Source organism: Lepidochelys kempii, chromosome 2 (genome assembly GCF_965140265.1).
Source record: "Lepidochelys kempii isolate rLepKem1 chromosome 2, rLepKem1.hap2, whole genome shotgun sequence".
In the NCBI taxonomy this organism is placed as follows: Eukaryota; Metazoa; Chordata; order Testudines; family Cheloniidae; genus Lepidochelys; species Lepidochelys kempii.
Window position 1 is genome coordinate 158,977,819 of NC_133257.1, and position 23,040 is coordinate 159,000,858.

Sequence of the window (23,040 nt, forward strand, 5' to 3'; positions counted from 1 at the left end):
TTTCCCAAAACCTCACGCTAATGCCTTTGAAACGTCAGTGCACACTCTTGATGTTTGCAGAGCATTATTCTTTTACCTGGATAGAACAGAATCATTTAGGAAAACCCCCAGACTTTTTGTGTCTACTACTCAGCGCTCACAGGGAAATGCTATCTCTACGCAGAGGCTTTCCAAATGGATTGCTGACTGCATATGCCTTTGTTACCAACTCAGGCAAATACAACCTCCTACATCAATTAGGACACACTCTACAAGAGCTGTCTCCACCTCCACGGCCTTTCTCCATAATGTCCCATTGTCTGATACATGCAAGGCAGCTACCTGGGCATTGAACCTTACCTTCGCTAATCACTACGCTCTCATCCACACTGCAGCATCTGACTTGTCAACAGCCTTCTTGCCCCATCCGAAGTCCCAACCATCCTAAGGGATACTGCTTTTCAGTCACCTGAAGTGGAGCACCCACAGGGAAATCTCTCTCTCGAAGAGGAGGTTACTCATCCTATGCAGTAACTGACGTTCTTCGAGATGAGTGTCCCGTGGGTGCTCCACTACCCGCCCTCCTCCCCTCTACTTTGGAATTTGTAACACACTCCGTTGTAGAGAGAGAACTGAGGAGCCCAGGCTGTGCGCGCGCTATTAGAACACTGACAGCTCGAGAGGTAGGCACAGCGTGTGCGCAGCCCGTAGGGCTACTGCTGTAGAAATCTCCGATAGGAGGCGCTGGGACGCACCTTGACCTGAAATGGAGCACCCACAGGGACGCACATCTTGAAGAATATCAGTTACTGCACAGGGTGAGTAACCTCCTCTTTCTGCATCTCAAAAAGATTGAAAAGGCAGCTTACATAAACATGCAGCCTAAAATCAATTAAGAAACAAGGAAATCTTTCAGTCTTCAGTATATTGAAACATCGCATTCCCCACCATTTTTCAAGAGGAAGAGCTCCAATTTGAGGAGGTCTGCTGAACAAGGGGAGAGCTCAGGAGGTCTGCTGAACAAGGGGAGTTTATTTTGCTTGATAGGCTCTGTTAATGACTTGGTTTTCTCTTGCAATCTCTCTTTTAAATGGGGTGTACTGCTACTGCTTGAGCTCCTCCAACTCCCTAGCAGAGACAATCACAGAAGGGTCTGCAATGTCTTCAGTGTCCAGTTTAATTAAGTCTACGCTCTCCTCTGAGAAGAGGTTGCCCATGTCTTCTATGACCTCAACAAATGCCTTGACATGTTGTGTAAACGAAGCCTGGGCACTATCATCTGCTCACGGTGCTTTGTGTTAGACCCTTTTCAGGTGGTTCCTTTCTCCGCTGTGGCTTCAGATTCTCCTATCACCTTGCGTAATCAATTGGCAGTCTGTTTTCATTTCAACATTTGCATCAGGGATGGCAGCATTGATTTTCTTCAAAATCAATGGAAGGACAATTCTATAAGACTCAGGAAGTGATGATATAGACTTCTTCACTGATGCTGCAGTCTCACAGTCCAGGGTGGGAATTCTATGGACCGCTCCCTCCACTTCAGTACTGGGATGCTGAAAACGTGATGTCCCAGTTCCCTGGGAGGAGTCTGTTGCTGTGGTGGAACTAGGATTGTGGTCTATGCTGTCTATGGCCACAACAGTGAACAGACCACCATGGAGTTTGAGCAGACAGACTACAGTCTTGTCCTCAGAGTGTTGGCACGCATTGTTTGCCATGCTGGTAGAGAGGCCAACACACTGTCATAGGAGATAGTGGACAATCCAAGTTTAAAGGAACTATCTACTAGCTCACTTTTTCATGTCAGTGCATGATTTGTCAAACCAGTGTAGACTGGAAAAGGCATTTCTCAAGCTTTGTTGTGGTACAAACTTTCTGTTCCTTCACGGCAATGGATATTGCTGTTCTACTGCAGCAGCTGTGCCAAAATAAGGATAGCTGGATGAATGGAAACTTGTTCTGACTGAGTTTTAATGTTTGAACCACACAATATTATGGACATCAGTGCCAGTAGGGACTCAAGCACAGATTTTGCTTGGCATCCTGGGTCAAATGATACAAGTAGACTGTGTTTTTATTTAAAACAGGTCCCTTTGAATAATTTTTACTGTTTGGGACAGGTGAAATGCTGCTTCTTCACAGTTTTCCTCACGTGCACATCAGAGGGCATGTTTAAGGCCCTGCTTGAAGGCAAGGAGCACATCACATCCTTTGTGTGCTTGGAGAGCTGGAATGTGTGAAAGGATATGGGATTTTACTTCATTGTGTTGTGAATGCACACAGGCAGCTGTTCTGGTCTAGCTGTATAGAGCATCGTGAGGACAGCTAGTTTAAACACTGGACCCACGTCTTCATTCAGTCTTGTCTCTTCAATCTATGTTGTCAGTTCAGAAGAGGCAGTCCCATGTGATATCTTCTCTGTGTTGCTTTGCTCAGATTTCTTTCCCCTTATTTTGTTGTAGAGAGAGACCAAACATCTTGCATGATACCTTGTCTCTTGGGCCACTAAGTCCCCTGCACTTAGTTTTGCAAGCAAACACTGGTCTTGCAGCTCAGGTGCACAGTTTAGACTCAGCTCTCAATGCTGAGAGTAGAAGCTTCATGGAAGTCTTCTGATAGTATGTTCACTTCACAAATAAAGCACCCTTCTTTTTCTGGAGGTCCTTTGTTTTGGTCACCTAAACATGTGTATTTCCTCTATAGTTCGTCAGGGTGATCCACAGGTTTTTCAGCTTTTTTTAAAACTTGACAGAGCAGGATTTGTGCCAACATCCATTGTTTTTGTTCAAAGTCTTCTCAGTACCATCACCATTATCTCATCATCTGTCTGTGGATATGGGAAGTGCATTCATCTTATGGAAACATCTGATATTTTCTGCTAGAGTTTGATGGCCAGATCCAACATGCTCTCTTTTTGATTCTGCTGGATTAATCAACTCTGTAGCCGTGTTTTCCTGACAAAGCGCACACTTGCCCCAGTCAGTAGAGGAATGGGATGTCTCCATTGATGGGCCTGGCTCTCAAACAAGCTTGTATCTTTTTGACAGGTTTGATGCACCAGTAACAACCAATAGTAATCTGTATCTTTCACTACTGTGTATAGTTAATATTACCCAATCATAAAGCAGCTTTCACACAACCAAAGTAGTATCTGAAAGAAAAAAGAGAAATGGGATTAAATTCTTCCAAGACCACACTGACAATCAAAATTAGTACAAAATGTGTCCTTACACCAATTTTAAGGTCTTGTTGAAGCAAAACCAAGAATACATCCCTTGTCTGTCCAGTTGTAAAACATTATTTGCTGATTGTGACAATGTTTTTAAAATGGCTGCCACAGCCAACTTGCAAGAACTGGCAATAGCCCCATGTCTGAAAATCTGTATTAGGTCATGTCCTAACATGGTGGCAAATTTCATACTTTTATTATAAAACCCACAATTCCCTCTCCCTTTCCCCTTACAAATCAGATCGGCTAATAAGTAAAGGTTTATACCTTTGCACAACTGACTCGGTAAGACTCTATATTTACCCAAATAAACCCCTGGATATTGAAATGAATCAATTATAATGGCAGCATCATGTAATTCATGAATTAAAGAGTCAGATTCCTCTTTCACGCACAATTTGATCTCAGTCAGGAATAACTCCATTGAAGTCAGAGTTATACATTTTGTAGTAGATTATAAAACTGAAACTGGGTATTTCTTTCTATAGAGCTTTCTTACGTAAGTATTTTTGATGGGGTTAAAGATTCTTTATACACTTAGTGTGACATTTTTCTAAAGCTCTGTGTGCTGAGCACTGCTGAAAATCCTTAATTTTAAAACAGCTAATTTTAATAACCATTTACAGTTAACTGTTCTTTGAAATCTGTTAAAATTGACTTAAGGAATATTTTTCATACACATAGATTGCACTGACAGATCTATTTTTGTATTAATTGAAAAACTGTTTCAATCTCAAGCAATTAAACTGAATTTGATTTTTATCGCCATATTTCCAGAAGTGCTAATGTCTGAATAGTTTGAATGCTTCACTATGCTAGTTGTGGTGTTCTGATTTTAACTAAAGATCGTAGTAAAACTCACTGTAACCTGTTGATTGTTTTGACAGCTATGAGTCAAAGTATTATGAAGACATTTTCAGCTATGCTGACCCTGCTATTGCAGAGCATCCCAAATTCACTTTGTGATGAAAAACCTGACACACGCTTCATGGACTCTTACTGGATATTTCATCAGCAGCAAAATCAAAATCTAAATATTTTTTTGAACGACCAGAGAAGACACATCTTATTTTTTCTTTGTCATTTTAAAGGTAGTTTTGTTGCAGAGTTCTTAATCTGCACTTTCAAAATATGAACCAAATTTTGCTCTCAAATAAGCATGCAGGTCCATTGATACCAGGGGGTAGCACTGAAGGCCTGCAAGGGTAGAACTTGGCTTTGTACATGTGTGTGACAAATTAGAATGTTGTTTTCTGTTTTAACCTGAATCTTGTATATAGCAGATGATGATGTTGTAGATGTTACTATATTTTGTGCAATCCTGTAAATGTAGAAATCCTTAATAAATGAACTAATATCTGTACAAAAGGAAAAATATACAAACTGCTTGAAACTTTTGTAAATATTATTTTATTACTGCCCATTACAGCAGATCTGTTTTTATCTACTTATTAGTGTCTTCTCCAGCACACCACAAAGGCAACATGAATTCCTGCAATCAGAGTAAACATGGACTTCTGTTAGAATATGGCAGTTTCTAGAGATTAAAAATAGAAATAATTATTTGTAACCATTTTCAAATATGAAAACATACTATTGTTCATGGCTTGTTGAAAACAGTTTGACTTTTGTTACTTCAAACACTGCCCTTGTTTAATACTTTTTTTAAAAAAAATAAACAAAACAATTTCTACTGTTACATTTATTTTTATTGTATGTGATGTTCCTTTTTTTTCAACCAAGCATTTGACTATGCTGTAAAATCATGAAGCTTTGATGAGCCGTATCTATCAGGTTTTTAATCTTCTGTTTTACTTTTATGATGAAATTGTGATTCTGATGGGTTTCCAAGAGGCATTATAACTTATAACTCCTATTATTCATAGGACTGACTCACACCCTGTGTGAGGCAAGGGGGTGATGAATAAATAAATTAGTGACAGAGGGGAAATAGGGAAGAAATTAGTCTACTGACCATTTAGAGTAGTGGTATCTGGAAGGCTCTCACATTCTTCTCTTGGCATAAGACCCTAGATAGATAATAAAAGATAAATAGACAAAGATACAACAATCCCCAATTTAGGGCTACATTGTAACAATGTAATCTGTCCTGAGTAAAGGCAGCATCTAGCTGTTGTGTTCCTTGGAAAGTTACAATTCAGTCCCTGCTTCTCCCTTTGCACTAGGGGGAAATAATCTGTGCCAGTTCTTTACCAGGTGTGGATTACTTCTCCCTCCCTGCCAGTTCAGCTATGCTGGCTGGCGCTTTGGGTGGTAAAGTCAAGGTCTATATTCATCCTTCACCTCGCCCGCTTGCACAGGAAGGGGAGTAGCACACTTATGGTGCTTACCTATGCTGTGACCTGCATATGGGTACCTAGTACAGGACGCTAAAGTTTCATTCCCCTCACTCTCTTTTGTAGGCATGTTGGGCAGCTGCCAAGCTTACCCTTAATTAAGGGGGGGGGGGCAGGTGTTTCTATTGTCACATCACTATTTTTGCATCACAGGACAAAATAAGCAGCACCTTCCAGTAGAGCTTGTTGTTATAGAGAGCACTGAACTTATCCAGAAAAACCAAGGCCCTCCAAATGACTCTCCTCTATAACTAATGTTATCAGCCATCTACACTTTGAGAATTTGATGGGGCTGTTCTGCGTTCTGCAACCCAGGCCTGCAGAATATTAAAAATCCCCCAAGATACCAGGATGTTGTCTCATGACATTTGTTATGGAACAATAAGATATCAAGCATTGGGATAAAATGAATTGGTCTTGGAGGACTAACTTTAATAGATGGGAATTTTATGAACTGTATGTGATGGGTTGTCACCTCCGGGAGTCATGGGAACTGCTTTGCCTCCAACCATTCAGCTGTGCTGGTCCCGCTCATACTGCTCTGCTGGTGACTCAGCCAGCCTTTCCAGGCCCTGTTATCACCCAACACAATAGCAGGTGCCACCACACACCCAACTGAGCTACCTGGCTGCTTCACCTAAGCCACTCAAGGACAGACAGAAGACAATAGCCAATTTCCCAGCTCCCCAGCCTTACAGCCTTGCTGGAGTATAAACCCAGTATTCTACCATCTTGTACTGCACAGGGATCTGTACAATGCAAGCTCATTAATATAGCAAAAAGAAAAGGAGGACTTGTGGCACCTTAGAGACTAACCAATTTATTTGAGCATAAGCTTTCGTGAGCTACAGCTCATTTCAAGCTTATGCTCAAATAAATTGGTTAGTCTCTAAGGTGCCACAAGTCCTCCTTTTCTTTTTGCGGATACAGACTAACACGGCTGCTACTCTGAAATCTGTCATTAATAAAGGTTGCTTTCCCCTCAATGTGGGAAAATTATGCACAACAAGCCTGTAGTAACCAAGCTGAGATTTTCCCAGACACTTCACTTAAAGACACATTGGTTAAGATAAAACCTAAAACAAGTTTATTCACTACAAAAGGTAGATTTTAAGTGATTATAAGTGATAGCAACCAGACCAAAGCAGATTACTGCGCAAATAAACAAAAAACCATAAACTAAGCCTAATATAGTAGATAAGATTTGAATTAGCAATTTCTCACCCTGACTGATGATACAAGCAGTCCACCAAGTTTCCACAAAGAGGCTAGAAATCCCTTTAGCCTGGGACCAGCAGTTCCCCCAGTTTCGTCTTTGTTACTTAGGAGTTCTCTTGTGAGGGGAGTGAGGTTAGGAGATGATGTCACTCCTCACCGAGCTTTTCCATATGGTGGGAACTCTTTGTTTCAAGATAAGTTCCCGGTCCAGTTTGTGGAAAAATATAGGTACCAAAATGGAGTTCAGTGTCATGTAGTCTGGTCACATGCCCTTGTATGCCTTGCTGAGTCATAGCAGCCTTTACTCATAGTCTGGCTGAAACTTTTCACAGGGAGACTAAACTCTTCCATGGTCCATTGTCTTTGTTGATGAGCCATTAGCACTGTCAAGCTTCTTCAGTGTTGTACCTGAAAGGCTAGTTGAGGGTTTTGCTCACAATAAGCACATTTGAAATAGAGATACATAGTCAATATTCATAACTTCAGATACAAAAATGATACATATACAGAAATATGATGATCATATTTGACAAATCATAACTTTTCCAATGACACCTCATATGACCATCTTGTAAAAAATGCATCATAATTATGCTATAATCATATCACTATGATGAATATGGAGTTGCAGTATTACACTGTACATCTGAAACTTTATAAAAGTTCAGTTAAGAAACCAAATGTAATTTACAGGACATTTCCCTCTATCTTATTGTCCTAACCTTGTGGACTAAATATCTAACCCAATCTTCCTTATTCCCTACGGTGATGGGGTGTTCACCCCATGCTAGCCTAGAAGAAGTTAATGAGGCTGAGAAGGGGCCAGTTAACTGGCTAGGCCACCTCAGAGGGGAATTAGGTGGCTAAGTAACCCCAGATTGATGATGGAGCCCAGCTGAGAAAGAACAGGTAGGGCTACAATACACCAGGAAGCTGGCAGCAGAAAGGGACTATAGTGAAGAATCCTGTGGCCACTTTCTGACTGTTAGCAAGGGAAGGAAGGAAACCCTGGGGAGAGTAGAAAGCCCAGGGCTCCAGGCCATGAAGGAAGGGTTTACCCAGAATCATGCTGGAGCAAAAGCCTGAGAGAGGTATGGAGTAGAAAAAGATTTAGGAAAATGGTAGCAAGGTGGCACATTGTGGACCTTGGCTGCTGATTAGAGGGTCCCTGTGCCAGAACCTGAAGTAGAGGTTGGGCCCGGTTTCCCCTGGTAGCCACTGGAGAAGTGGCACAGTCTGGGCAGTGAATTGGAAGACTGCTGGAGACTGTTTGGATGGAGACACTTTGATAACCCCCCGGAAGGGGAGAACTTTGTGACATGGATGGAGGGCCAAGCCATGAAGGGAGAGCACGCTGAGTTGCAGAGTAAGAGTGAGGCATCAGGGTACCCAAATGAGCGATGAAAGGGGGCATCGGACCTGGAAGGAGCTATGCTTCAGAACTGCCAGGAGAAGGCACCCTAGCAGTGAGTTGGCCCTGCAACATCTAGATTCTCCCTTGCTCCTTACTTTTGAAGGGACACATGCTATTTCACTTTACCCTATCATCACTTCTATCAGCCCATGTACTAAGATATATATAGGTCAAACCCTAAGGTTCTTGTTTGGTTCATTGTCCTTATTCAAGCAAAACACCCATTCACTTCAAGTGATACTTTGAGTAAAGACTTTAGGATCTGGCCCATGCGCAAAGCACAAGCCGCCATGTCCTATTCATTGTTGACTGTTCTCAAGTCACTTCCTTGTTGTTTAAATCAGGATTCAAAATTTCTCTGCTAATGCTCCATCTAGTTGCCATGACAATGTTTCATGCATTTGTGACTGCCCTTGAGATCTCTGGAATCTAGGTGAATAAACAGGTTAAGCCCTTTTTGAGTCTGAGTGGATTTCCCCATGCTTTCTTTTCCTGTAAAGAAGACTTTTTAGCAGCTCTCACCCTCTGCCTGATGAGTGAGCTAGCGCCAAGTCTTTACAGGTAATTCACAAAATTCCAATATCTAAAGATAAAATGCTTTGCCCTCACACTGGATTTTTGCCTACGTTTTTTTCAGAATGCTGGCTTCATCAAGGAGAGGTTGCCTTCTGTGAACCAGATGTTGAGCTTAGTTTTAATACTGAGGAATCGGTTTTTAAAAATTTCCATATATTTTCATCATCTACAAGAAAAAGTCCAATGAGGATCTGCTATCTAGCCAATAACTATTGAAAAGAATTGTGCAATAGATCATCCCTTGTTATTTATTTAGTATTTATACTACCCTAACCTTAGTCATGGTCCAGGACCCCATTGTGCTGGGCACTGTACAAACAGCACAAAAAGATGGTCCTTGCCCCACAGAGCTTATAATCTAAGCATAAGACAAGAAACAACAGATGAATCCAGAGAGATGGGAGAGTACAAGGAAACAATGAGACAGTGTTGGTCAGCATGATAGGTAGTGATCTCTGCAGCCTCGCCACAGCCAAGTTTTTGTGGGCAACACAGCAAGGAAGGATTTGGGGAAGGCTTCAGAGGAGGAGGGTGAGGTAACTTTGTGGATGTTTATGGGAAGTGAAGTGCAGCATGCCAGAAAGCATGAAGGTGTGTGTTTGAAAATTTAACAAGTGGGCAGGGAAGGCTGGTATCATGGGCCAATCGGAGGGGAGTATCAACAGCTCGATAGCAAATGAGAATGCCTTGAAAGTGAAGGCAATCAGTGTATTTGTTGATATGACAGTGCAGAGGGAGCCAGTGGAAGCATTCAAAGAGAGGGTGACATGGTCAAAGTAACAGGATAGGAAAATGATCTTCGCAGCAGCATTCTGAATGGAGATAAGCAGGGAAAGATTGCATTTGTCAAAGTCAGAGAGAGAGATATTGCACCTCTTAATTGTGCCTTTTCGAGAGAACCTAGATGCCCTTTCCACTATAGCCAGGGCTGCCTCTAAGGCTTGTTGGATTCATAGCCACTTATATAAAATATGTAAGACAGCTACTATATTCAGGTAGATCAGAGGAGAGGTCAGATGCTCACCTCAGTGCAGCAGCACTCCAGTGTACTTTAAACTGTAGTATTCTCTAGACCAGTGATACTCAATTAGATCTACCGTGGGCCGATTTGAGAATTTTATGACAAGAGGCAGGTCATTTGCTCAGAAGGCTGATGCCAAAAAACCCCAACTTCAGCTGCCGATAAATAAAGACCTTGATTGCAACATAAGTATTAGTGTTTCTATTTTTTAATAAAGTTCATAAATCAACATTACCACCTTGTTAGTGGCAATCTCTAATGGGAGAGGCGTCATCAACGATCTCTAGCAAGCTTTGTGAAGAGTGGTTTGTAGGAGGTCAGGGCAAGGTGCATGCACTGGTGAAGATGCTCATCTGTCAGGTGATTGTGGTTTTGGTTTTTTATAATGTTCATGGTAGAAAACCCAGATTTGCAGAGGTATGTTGATCTGAACATGTTAAAAGATAGATGGGTAGATTTTGGCTATCCTGAAACTGGTCAGCATATTGAGTCCAGAAATCACAAAGTCCCATTTCTCTGAATTTTGCCTTCAATACATCTGAAATCTGAAACCTTACCATTTCTAGTTGAAAGGCACCTTCCTCAATTGAATCAAAATAATGTTTGCTTCAGAAGGGCAAGGTCCATTGGCAGAGACAACAAATGGATCACAATGGAAAAAAAAAAAAAAGCAAATCCTTTTGAATGTTAAAATTCTCAAATCACATTTTAAAATTTTCAGTCATATTGTTTAGGAATTCTTGCATTGTTTTCATCAACGTTTCATCTGTAGCAACAACGGACCCTCTTTCGTTACAAATTAAGCACTGCCAGTTACGAAGGAAGTCATAGGCAAATGATAGGCAGCGAATCGCGGTTTGTGAATTTAATTATAAACATTTTTAAGGTGAGCTGGCAGGTCACACAGGATGCCTTCATGGGCCACATTTGGCCCGCGGGCCACCTATTGAGTATGTCTACTCTAGTCCTTAGGTTCTGTATGCCCAGCTAATCCTGCAAGATGCTGAACAGCCTCAGACTTGATGTCTTGCAGGAGCATGCAATACGTTGCAGGAATGGACCCCAGAAGTGGGGATGTATATTCTGCATGGAGAAACACTTCTCAGTAACTGGAGTTCTTAAAAAGATTGCCCCCACAGATCCACATTCTGCATCCCTGCTTGATTTTGGAGTAGCTGCTCTAGTCAGGAACCAAAGAAGCTGGAGCAATGTACCTCTCTTCATCAACAGAGGCATGATGCCTTAAGGTGCATGTATCAAATGCACATGGTCCTACCTTTGGCCTGCTGTCTAAAGGGCTTCAGGTCCACATTGCTTGGAATCCAAAAAGTGGAGACCTTTGGAAACTCCAGTTAGTGGTAAACACTGCAAGCTAATATTTAATATTTCTTAAAATCTAAATTAGTTTAATCACCTTTCAAGAAAAAGTGAAAGTGTTTTTATTTAAAAAAAAATCTGAAAACAATAAGATGGTTAACGGCAGATAGAGAACTATTCCTATGTACATGTACTTTTCACAGCTCTGCCAGCCCTGTTTGATGCTAGCCTGCACTTATCAAAAACTAACCTTTATTACAAAAATGAAGGTTAAATAAACAAACTGGTCCCTGAATTAATTAATCAAAACATGTGACTTGTGCAGACTGTCTCGAGTACCAAAATAGAAGTCAGGGCTCAGCATGTGACTACTCACTTTACCTTCCCAAAGACATTTCACTGAGTACCAGACAGCAGCTGCAGCTAAAAATAAAGAATGATAAGCAACCAGAACCTTAGTTAAACACAGAAGCCACCCTCAATGCCGGAAAGAAATCAAAGGCAACAATGAAGTCGCTGCGGTTCATTAGTGCTGAGGCTTTGGTATCGAATGCGCAGCTTGCCAGGAAAAGTCTCAGCAGTGTTGCACATAACCTTTTTCCTCTTCTTTTTAAAGCCAGTTATTTACTGGAGCAGGGGGAAGTGATTCATGACCTGGTGGAAAACTGGCCCCTGGCAGACTTTAATTTAGGAAAACTGTTAGGGACAACAGTGGATTACCAGGAAGACATCAGCAGCAGAGCATGCTGTGTTTGTTTGGAAAGTTGTCTAGTTGGGCTGAGAGATTACGTGTTGAATTGCTCTTCTCCATACTCAAAGAGACTGAAAGTGGTGGACCTGACAGGCATAAAAGATGTTGAAGTTCAGGTCTGCAAGTGTAAGAAGACTCTGGGAAGGTGGGCCAGGACAGAGCTACTATCAAAGCTCTCTTTTGAGCTGCTTGTTGAAATGCAAAGGCTGCACTTCAATCCATGTATCTTTGATATCGCTATTGACGTTCTCATTGACCTGTTTGTTACAGAGCGGAACTATGAACTTGTGGTCCAAGCCTTACTGATGAGATGCCACTGTCCACTAAAGATTCGTTGTGTGGCATTCAGAGCTGACAGTCTCACTTTACGAAAGCTTTTCTACATTATAAAGCTCACAGATCCCTCTTCACTGCGCAAACTTGAAGTGGTTCACAATATTCGTTTGGAAATGGAGCACTTGGAAGTGATGTTTAATAACATCCACTTTCCTCTACTGACATCGCTTACCCTGCCGGCCAGAGCATTCAATGTGCAGCGGTTTACAGCCGAGGATGAACCAATCTTTATGACTATTGGAGAAAAGATGAGCCAAATGACACAGCTGACTGAGCTGAGCCTGGCATTTTCTATCCTCACAGGAAAAATACGGAAACTGCTCAGGTAAGTTGTTCCCAACAGTGTGACTGAAAGTGTGATGAGCCACTCGTCAGTGCAGTGGCACTGAATTAAAGGCTGCCAAGGCTAACAAAAAGGGGCGGGGTGAATAATGGAAATATTTTCATTGGGAAGTCCATGGAGATGTTTGCAGCACGCCATCAGGAATACTGATTAGACAATAAGCTAATGATGACTAACTCACCTGCAGAAACCAGACTGTAAATTTCCTACAATCCCATGTCTATGGTGCTTTTATGTGGCGAGAGGGATACTAAGGGCAGCTCTACACTATGGGGTTAAGTTGATCTAAGTTACGCAACTCCAGCTATGTGAATAACGTAGCTGGAGTCGACATACTTTAGTCGACTTATTGCCATGTCTACACTGCGCTGGGTCGACAGGAGAAACTCTCCCATCAACTTACCTTATGCTTCTTGTTCTGGTGGAGTACCAGAGTCGACGGGAGAGCCATCGGCGGTTGATTTAGTGGGTCTTCACTAGACCCGTTAAATTGACCCCCCGGTGGATCGATCGCCGCAGCGTTGATCCACCGGTAAGTGGAGACAAGCCCTACGATGTAGTCTGATACCATCTAATGCTTCTCAATGGGTCTGTGTATCTTAAGGCCAGGGAGATCCAATGCTATATCTAAACTGGAATTTGGGTTAACACAACTAGCCACACTGAATACACAGAAAAATCCAGTAATTCTCAATGTCAGGGGAAAAAGGTGTCAATAAAGAGCACTGTTATTTTTGAATGACCTGAAACAACAGTTTATTGTGTTCTCTTTAAAGAGCTAATTTTACAGTGGAGCAAATAACTTAGTGACATGCTGAACTATTCTAATGTCAGTGAGATAATGTGTGGCCCACAGCCCAGCTGTGACCGCTAGGCCAGACCATCTACGCTCCAGTCCCTTGTGCCATGTAGACATTCCAACTCAGGCTGGAGCTCAGTCTCTGAAACACAGCAAGGAGAGTGAGTCTCAGAGCGCAGGCTCCAGCCTAAGCGAGAACATCTGCGCTATGTTTAGCCCTTTAGCGTGAGCCCTGCAAACCTGAGTCAGTTAACATGGGCTCTGAGACTTGTTGCCGTGGGTTTCATAGATTCATAGATATTTAGGTCAGAAGGGACCATTATGATCATCTAGTCTGACCTCCTGCACAACGCAGGCCACAGAATTTCACCCATCACTCCTGCAAAAAACCTCACTCCTATATCTGTGCTATTGAAGTCCTCAAATCGTAGTTTAAAGACTTCAAGGAGCAGAGAATCCTCCAGCAAGTGAACCGTGCCCCATGCTACGGAGGAAGGCGAAAAACCTCCAGGGCCTCTTCCAATCTGCCCTGGAGGAAAATTCCTTCCCGACCCCAAATTTTTTGTTGTTGCAGTGTTTGCATACCCTAAGGCACTTCTGAAAAACCCCACCCTTAGGCATCTAAATAGGGACTTAGGAGCCTAACTTTAAGCTCCTAGTTTTGAAAATATGGGCCACTATCTTTTTTTTTAATTGAAAATTGAGAAAATCTGCACCACTTTGTAGTCCTCATTCATTAACATTTTTGTTTCACTGTGGCCTTTATGCTGCCAAAAAAGCAGTGAAGCAGCATAACACTGAGGGATCATATCAGAGGGAAATTCCATCCCATATAGGTAAGATGTGTTTCATATACATACTATAGACTTTTTGGGCTTTGACGGTACTGTCAGGCCCCATGGGTTTTGAACCCTGGAACCACAGATGTGCTGCAAGTCATCACACCCCAGACCATCATGCAGCCGTTCACAGCAGCTGGGACCAGCATTCATGAAGCCCAACTGGGGCATAAACCCTGCCCCTCTACTCTTGATTGGGAGAGGTCCAAGGCTCCTCACTGGGCCACAGCCCTTATTTAAGCCAGAGAAGGAAACAGGGAGTCGTTCATACAACTGGGCTCCACCCTGTCACAGACCACTGTGCCTATTGTCTGGTTCTGACCTTTCTCTGCCGCAGAAATTCTGCCTGACAAACCAGCTGCCATCGACAGGGAACCACACGATATCCGGTATGGGATCATGTTTGTGCATAACTGCATTTACATTCCCCCGGCTCAGGCAAGAGTGTCAGCCTTAAAGCTATATCACAAGTCCCCCACCCCAATGGAAGAACACTTGACTTACTTTAAAGCTCAGCGAATGCACACCATAAAACAGTCCTTCATCATGTCCTGCAATATGTGTTCTAGAGCCAGAACACCACATCACATGCTCTGCAGTCTACTTCAACCTCTAGACACCCTGTCCTGACACTAGGCTGCTATTGCATTGGATTTTCTTGTGGAGCTCCCAGAGTCTTAACAGGTTTACAATAATCTTGATGGTGGCAGACCACCAAAATGGCCCACTTCATGTCCTGTACTGGTCGACCCCCTGCTGAAGGGACAGCCCAGCTATGGACTAGCCATGTGGTCCATCTCCATGGCCTACTGAATCAAGTCACTTCCAATAAAGGGTCACAATTTACAGCCTGATTCTGGCACAAGGCCTTGCGTCTCCTGCGGGTCCAGCTGCGCTTCTACCTACCAGCCTCAGTCCAGTGGACAGACAGAAAGGGTCAGTCAGAGTTTAGATTGCTACATTAATCACCACCAAGATGATTGGTCCTTGCTATTACCCTACATAGAGACATAGAGTTTGCATACAATAACACAGATCGCGCCTCCATAGGTAAAAGCCCCTTTCTTTACCAGCTATGGGAACCACAGCTACCTATGAGCCTCTTCTAACCCACCCACCTTGGACTTAGTGCAGAGAATTCATCAAATCCAGAAAGAAATAAGGGGAAACCTGGAAAAAGTGAAAGCCAACTACAAGCAACATGCAAACCAATATTGGCAACTAGGAACCCATGTTCAGTGGGACAAAAAGTGTGGCCCTTGACAGAGCACCTCAGCATGAACAGATCCATGTGTAAGTTCCTTGCTGTTATCGAATCTGTTGCCAAGTTAACCTGGTCACTGTTGAACTACACTTACCCCAATCTCTCAAAATCCACGCAGAATTCCATATATCGATCCTAAACCCATATACCAAAAATTCAGCTCCCCACAGGACCCAACCGCTTCATGCACAAGGCCTTGAGGAATATGTCACATATGAGATCGTGGATTCCGAATGCCAGTGGGGTAAACTTTTACACCTGATTAACTGGGAAGGCTATGGCCCTGAGGAGTGTATGTGGGAACTAGCAGAAAACTTTCATGCTCCTGCCCAAATACAAGCCTTCTAAGAAAATCAATCCTAGAATCCTGGACCCATAGCACCAGAGAACACCCCTGGGGTTCATTAGGGTTCTAGGGGTCACCACACTCATAGGTGCCGACTCCATGAGTGCTCCAGGGCTGCCGGTGGGTGCTAAGCACCCACCGGCAGCCAAGCTCCTTCCCTCCTCCCCACTCCTGCCTACCTGGGGCCCCCACTGATCAACTCCTCCCTCTCCCTCCCAGCACCTCCTGCACACTGCATAAGAGCTGTTCAGTGGCATGCAGGAGGTGTTGGAAGGGAGGGGGAGGAGCGGGGATGGGGCGCGCTCCGGGGAGGCAGCAGGAAGAGGCGGGGCAGGGTGGGGTGGGGCCTTGGGGGAAGGGGTGGAGTGGGGGTGGGGCTGGGGTGAAGCATGGGTGGGAAGAGACAGGGCAGGGGTGGGAGCTTGGGGGAAGGGGGCATGTGGGGGCAGGGCCTGAGGCGGAGCAGGAGTTGAGCAACTCTGGGGAAAATCAGAAGCCAGCGCCTATGATCACACTCAAATCTTCCACCTGGCAGCTCACAGACAGCAGCACAAGCACCACCCCTCCACTCTGATTGGGGGAGCTTTAAATCTCCTCAAGCCCCTATTTAGGCCAGAAGAGCAAACAGGAAGTTGTCTGTACAACTGAGCTCCACCCTGCCACAGACAGCTTGCTTGGTGTTTACCTTTTTGTCTTCTGCTCCCGACCTCCTGGTATCCTGACTCGGCCTGACTCTTGGTAAATGCCTTCTGGTTCCTGCCTTTTGATTCTGTCACCCGATCCAGACCTTCTGGCATCCTGACTTGGCCTGATTCCTGGTGACTGATTCTTCATCCCTGCCCTACAGTTTCCTTCGATTCTGATCTCCTGGCATTCCAACCTGACCTGAGTCCTAGTAATTGGCTCCTGGCTGCTCAGCCCGTGCTTGATGCTCACTCCTGTAAGCCAGACCACTCATGCCCTGGCCCTGACACAATTCAGTCCTGAATGAAATGTTCACTCAGTGGAGAAAGCCATCCTGGGAGCTGTTTGCCTCCCAGACAAACAAGAAGTTCCATCTGTACTGCTCCAGAACAGCAATAAGTTGGGACTCCAAAGCTGATGCCCTTCTGCAATCCTGGACAGGCCACCTGAGGTACGGCCGGTCCTCCAATCCACTGTAAAAGATTCATCCCAACAAAGCTCAAATCAGTCTCATTGCACCCAATTGGCCCAGATAGTTCAGGTTTCTGGACCTCTTATGAATATCAGCCCATCCTCCCATCAGTATCTGAATCTTCCCAGATCAGACATCCCAACTCAGACTCTGCGCCTCATGGCCTGGTATTTGGATGGGTGTCAGGTCAGCTCTAGAGCATTCACATTCAGAGACTGTTTGAACTAACCTTAATCATAGCAGAAAAGTCTCCACCAGCAAATGCTATCTAGCTAATGGGAGTATTTCTCTACCTGGGTGCAACAGAGTCAGTTATCCCCCAAATCAGCAGGTATTCCTGCTATTTTAGACTTCTGTACCTCCCCACCCTCAAGACATTGAGACTTTTCATTAGCTCGCTATGGGTCCACCTAGCAGCAATCAGTGCCTTCCATTCTCTGGTACAGGGCTAGCCAATTTTTACTCACCCGATAACAAACAGCTTCCTGAAGGGTCTCAATAGGACCTTCCCGTCAGTAATGAAACCAACACTGCAATGGGACCTCAATCCCATACATGCAATACTTACCAGGCCACCCTTTGAACTGCTGGCCACTTGCTCGATGTGATTGCCTCTGCACGAAGGGCGCCTTCCTCATCACCATTATATTAGCCAGGAGGGTGAGTGAGCTGAGAGCACTCCTGGCCAATTCACTGTATATCACATTTCACCTTCAACCAAAATTCATCCCTAAGGTAATTTCCGAGTGTCACATAAATCAATCTATTCACTTACCAGTATTCTTCCCAAAACCTCTCTCTCCTCATTGGAAGCATGAGAAGACTTCATTCCCTCGACATCTGATGGGCTCTAGAATAAAACCAATTAAGAAAAGGCCTAAACTATTTGTCTCTACAGCAGTGTTCATGGGGACTAGTGTTGTCTGCTCAGAGACTCTTCAAGTGGATCTCTGGATGTATCACTCTTCATCAGTTGGCATGTTTTCCTCCCCCATGACAGGTTGAGGGCTCACTCCACTAGAGCACAGGCAACTTCAATAGCATCTCTTCAGGAAGTACCTATACTGGACATTTGTAAGGCAACAACCTGCAGTTCCAGCCATACTTTCATGAAGCATTAGTCCAGACCTCTTCTGCAGATGCAACAGTTGGGACAGCAGTATTACAGACTGCATCCTCATACCCAACATACCAACTGCATCTTCATGCCTGCTCCAATTTGACTACTGCTTACCAGTCACCCACATGTGGAATACACCACAGGGACCAGCACTTGAAGGAGGAGAGGGTATCTACCCATAACTGGGGGTTCTTCAAGATGTGTTCCCTATCTGTATTCCCCTACCTGGGGGATGTAGTCACATACAGGGGGATGGCAAAATCAGCAAGAGGTCATCCTGCCTCTTGAAACAAGGTCATTGAGCTTTGGAAGACAGAAGCCATGTTTGCCATCCATCATTAGACAGATACAAGGGAACAGAGCTCTTGCAAACTGAGACAGATGGGTCCTTCAACCACGGTGAGGTTGAAGTCTCTGGAATATAGGTGAGAAATTATCTTGAACAAAGCCTGTGCCTTGCTAGATTAAGTTTTAGACTTTTAGATGTGTGTTTTCACTTGTATTTGCTTGTAACCCGTTCTAACTTTATTCATTTTACTTGGCATCATTTAATCTATGTCCTATTGTTAATACATTTGTTTTATTTTTACTATAAACCAACTCAGTGCTGTGTTTAACGGGAAGGGTGTATTTACTGCAGTTAAGTTAATAAGCAGTGATGTGCTTTTGTGTCTTTAGAAGAACAAACGAAACTTATTATTTCTCTGAACTGTCCAGGAGAGGACTGGACATTGCAAAGCGCACAGTTTGGGGAAAATTTGGGACTGGGAGTGTGTTGAGCACAGGCACTGGCTTCTATTTTCCCCGGGGTTGCTCAACCCCCACTCAGCCCCAGACCCTGTCCCCACTCCACGCTTCCCCCAAGGCCCAACCCTGCCTATTCCTGTCCCCGCTCCTGCCCCACCCCATTCTGCCCCTTCCTCTGAGCGCATCCTGTCCCCACTCCTCCCGCTCCCTCCCAGCGCCTTCTGTACGCTGCTGAACAGCTGTTCCACAGCACATAGGAGGCGCCGGGAGGGATGGGGAAGGGTTGATCAGCAGGGGCTGCAGGCAGGCGGAAGTCAGGGAGGAGGGAGGAGAGCTTGTCTGCCAGTGCGTGCTAAGCACCCGCTAATTTTTTTCCATGGGTGCTCCAGCCCATGGAGTCACCACCTATGGTGTTGGGGTTACCCTGCAAACAGTAACCAAGGCTGGTGGAAGTTAGAGTGGGGCTGTGGGGCTATAGACAGGCTGCTGGGGTCAGAGTTTCTGAACTAGGGCTGTCTAGCACGGACACTGAGGGTATGACCTGCAGGCTTGTAAACTGGTTGTGAGTGTCCCAGGTTTGGAGCTACAATAGCAAAGCACTGTAAGGCACCCAGGATTGTAGGGCAATTGGTGATACAACCCCTCACTGCTCTGGATTGCACCCCAAACTCTGTGACAGGTGACTCCACAAGACCTTTCAGCAGTGACCACTTTGGAAGTAGGTGTTGGTAATGCACAGTCCTCAGTGGGTACAGAGCTCCAGTAATCCCATTGTCATTTGTTTTTCCCACTCCGCTGTGACCAATGCATAGCAGTCACATCTCGTGATCCAGGGCAGCTGTTATACTGAAGTCTTCCAGCAAATAGTTGCTCACCTGATGGTAGCTTACTGATGCTCCTGCTGAGTTACTGATAGAATAGGTCCTTCTCTTCAGAGGTGGAGGAAAGTGTTGGGGGATATGTACTGATGATGCCGGAAAAGCCACCTGTGGTAGAGAGCCTTGGTGATAGGAAAGGTTCTGATGTTTCAACAGGACATTCAGCTCTGGGCGTTAATGAGTTTTTGACTGCAAACCCCACCCTGCGTTCAAATTCTTCATTGATGTCAAGCATGTCCAGCTCTCTGTCAATGATGGTGGTCTTTCTAAGTCATTGACCTCCTCTAGTTCACTTAACATACCAGTACACATTATCCTCAAATTCCAACAAGCAAGTTTGAAGAGGGCGACCACCATACTCGAACCTTCAGTGCATATACGTTGGCAGAAAAAAAATATGGGGGCAGAAGCTTGCCTTAAGACCAAAGCCCCTCTCTCTGTGGTACTGACTGGGACCAAAGGCTTGGAGACCAAGATGTTTGGAAGTGAGCACAGCTGCAGGAGATGTCAGAGGGCAAAGCTGAGTTGCAGTGCCAACTGCTTGACATTTTTTACACAGCAGATTAGATTCTGGGTTTTCTCCTCTAGCCTTTGTTCAACCAAGAACTAGCCGCAAGGTAGCAGTGCCAGATGTAGTTATTCCTTTGTGCACATTGTTTTTCATTCCAGTGGGTGCTAGGCACACCCCCCATCACTCAGAGAGTGGCAGCATTCCCAATTTAGTCAGAGAGCTGCTGACCCATATCAGGTTGTTCTAGGTTATGTGGTATTAGCAGCAAGCCTTGCATACCTGACCTGACAAATGCTAGCAGTAGGTGCACACACAGACATTTATACAAAAGAAGAACCAAATACTTCCAAGCTGTCTCTTCACAGTGACAGGCACATTATTAGAAGTCCCATAGCCAGAGCTGGTTACTGTTCAACATGCAATGTGGCCTCTCCTAGAAGCTTCATTGTGCTAGGTGCTATACAGACCCACAGAAAAGGACAATCCTCACAGTACCCAGGTCAGTGCTTTCGGGTGGAGTTTGTTGCCCACTTCAACTCTGGGCTCAGATTCAAGTGGTATCCTTTCCCCAAAGGCTGGTAACCCCTTTGAAGGCTCTTACATTGGACTTACCTCTTGAGAACACCCACCATGTCCTCAGGTCTCATTACAGCCACCTCTTTGGTGTTACTGAGGTACCTGAGATGTATTTTGATGAACCCAGAGCATGGCTCGCTCTCCTCCCTGATGTGGGTCACTTGCAGAGTTCCTGGGCTCTCTTGATCCAGAAGCTCTTGGGTGCTGAACAACATCCTTTTGGGCAAGCTTGTATGTTCAGCAGACAATCAAGGCTGGAGTCAGAAGCACTGCCACTGCGTTCCTGTTCAATTGCAGGGCCCAAGTCAGATGCAGCATCCCCTTCCTTTTCTGCATTTCCATCTGCACTGTCAGTGGCCCAAATTATTAGCTATTACTGTGACAAAGTATTAGAAATGTAAGACCAACATATAGTGGAATATGAAATGTACATGTAGCATAAATGCAATGGATCAGATTTATCCCTGGTGTAAACCAAAGAAACCATTAATATAATCAGTTTAGTGCATCCATTTAAAACATTATTTTTGATGTATGTTATATACCTTTCAGTTAATCGAACTAGATTACAAAATTATTAAAGATTAGAGCAGACAGGCTACATTAATGATGAACAGCTATTTCAATGTTCACACAGTTTTTTAAAAAAATCTTATAATTTTCTAGTACCACTTTGTGCTGTAAATATTTTTCCTTTTATTTAAATCTGCAGCCCACTGAAAACCCCTCTGAAGCTACTGGATGTTTCTAACTGCGCCTTGAACCATGCTGACATGGCCTATTTAGCCAATAGCCTCCATTCTAACCACCTGGAAGTACTGGACCTCAGTGGGCACAATGTGACTGACCTTTACCCATCAACCTTCTTTAAACTTCTCAGCCACTGCTCTTATACTCTGAAGATGCTCATCCTTGAGGAATGTAACATTCAAGACATTCATGTAAATATGTTGATTTTGGGTTTGATCCCCTGCCGGAAGCTACAAGAATTCAAGTTCCTTGGAAATCCCCTGTCATCCCGAGCACTTAAATGCCTCTTTAATGTTTTTAGTGACTTGCCGATGCTGAAATACATTGAGTTCCCAGTTCCTAGGGACTGCTATCCTAACAATGTCACCTACCCAATTGATGATGCTAATCTTTCAAAATTTGATCACCAAAAATATGAGAGTGTATCAGAGGAACTTAATAATATTTTACTTCATGCAAACCGGGAGGACATCAAGGCTTCAACACCACTCTTCGGAGGCTATGACGCAGCCATTCAAGAGACTGGCAATGAACTGGGATCTTACTTACTGAAATCTTTCAAAGATACTTTAGAAAACTTTAACAAAGCTCTTCAAGAAATGAATTAAAATGTAGTGGTGATGACTGCTCTGCCTAACAGAGAGTAAATTCAATATACACTAGGAACTTCAAAACACTGCACATCCATTTCTGCTTTCGCTGATTTCTGGACTGTATTTGGTTTTATTTCTGGAGCTACAGTATAGCATATGCATTTTTAATCGCGCTATGAATTGCAAGTATTAATGTAAAGGCCACTTTCTGAGAACTCCTTTAATCACTGCATACTCTGCACAAAAGCACAGCTTTGGTTCCAGTTACTGCAGTAAAACAAGGTATGATTGTATTTCACCTGCAGTATGACCTAGCCATATTTTTTAATTTACCTAATAACGATGGGCTAATTTGTGCCCTCCTGCAAATAAACACACTGAGAGGGACCTTAGGAGGAACTAAACTCCACTAATTTCCTCTGACGAAGTTTTATCTAAATTTGACTGTGGATTTGCCCCCCATGGCAGAGGTAGGGATTCCAATCCCCAAATCCTGCACACCCCCCAAGAATCGTGTGCTGGAGGCACAGGGCCATCCCTGCACAGGTCCTTCTCTGCATTAGCTATCTCCATTGTAGCCACACTGCCCTGTCCCCTCAAGATCCGGGGTAGTGCAACTGCAATAGAGATGAGCAGCCTAACTGGTAGCCGCCCCTGGAGCCCACCTTTAAGGAGGAGTTCCATAGTGCAGAGTTGACTCCAATCAAAAGATAATACAACTCCTACCCATATTAACTCCTGAGTGTATGTTCCAGTGGGCTTGAGGGGATGGGGGTGGAGATGATGTGCACCCTGTAGTCCTTTTTCTTTCTATGTATGGACCCCAGAACCCATAGGTAGGTCTCCTTGAGGTTTGGAGGAAGGGGAGGCAGGGTGCTACTCAGACAGCTGACCCTTCTTTCATATGTGGATGCAAGAAA

The 23,040-nt window shown here is 44.2% G+C and overlaps 2 protein-coding genes and 1 long non-coding RNA gene across 7 annotated transcripts in view; 2 read left to right on the forward strand and 1 right to left on the reverse strand.

Annotated features, from left to right (window-relative positions):
- The window catches only part of PLEKHG4B (pleckstrin homology and RhoGEF domain containing G4B), a 200,442-nt gene extending 195,548 nt beyond the window's left edge, over window positions 1-4,894 (forward strand). For all 5 annotated transcript variants that reach the window (XM_073332597.1, XM_073332598.1, XM_073332600.1 and 2 more), the window contains one exon: window positions 4,096-4,894. Coding sequence is in view for 1 of the 5 variants with exons in the window: in XM_073332600.1 (XP_073188701.1) it covers window positions 4,096-4,101 (6 nt within the window). In the remaining 4 variants the exon portion in view is untranslated. The remainder of the gene's footprint in view (window positions 1-4,095) is intronic.
- LOC140907211 (uncharacterized) lies at window positions 856-7,338 on the reverse strand. Its single transcript, XR_012157410.1, has 3 exons — window positions 6,790-7,338; window positions 5,184-5,238; window positions 856-3,130 (listed from the first exon to the last, which is right to left on the reverse strand). It is a non-coding gene; the product is annotated as an uncharacterized lncRNA (long non-coding RNA).
- A 4,280-nt stretch (window positions 7,339-11,618) lies between these two features.
- On the forward strand, window positions 11,619-22,263 carry LRRC14B (leucine rich repeat containing 14B). The gene is made up of 2 exons (XM_073332612.1): window positions 11,619-12,523; window positions 21,490-22,263. Exons 1-2 carry the CDS (start codon window positions 11,619-11,621, stop codon window positions 22,133-22,135), a joined length of 1,551 nt encoding a protein of 516 aa, XP_073188713.1. The 3' UTR covers window positions 22,136-22,263.
- Window positions 22,264-23,040: the final 777 nt, after the last annotated feature.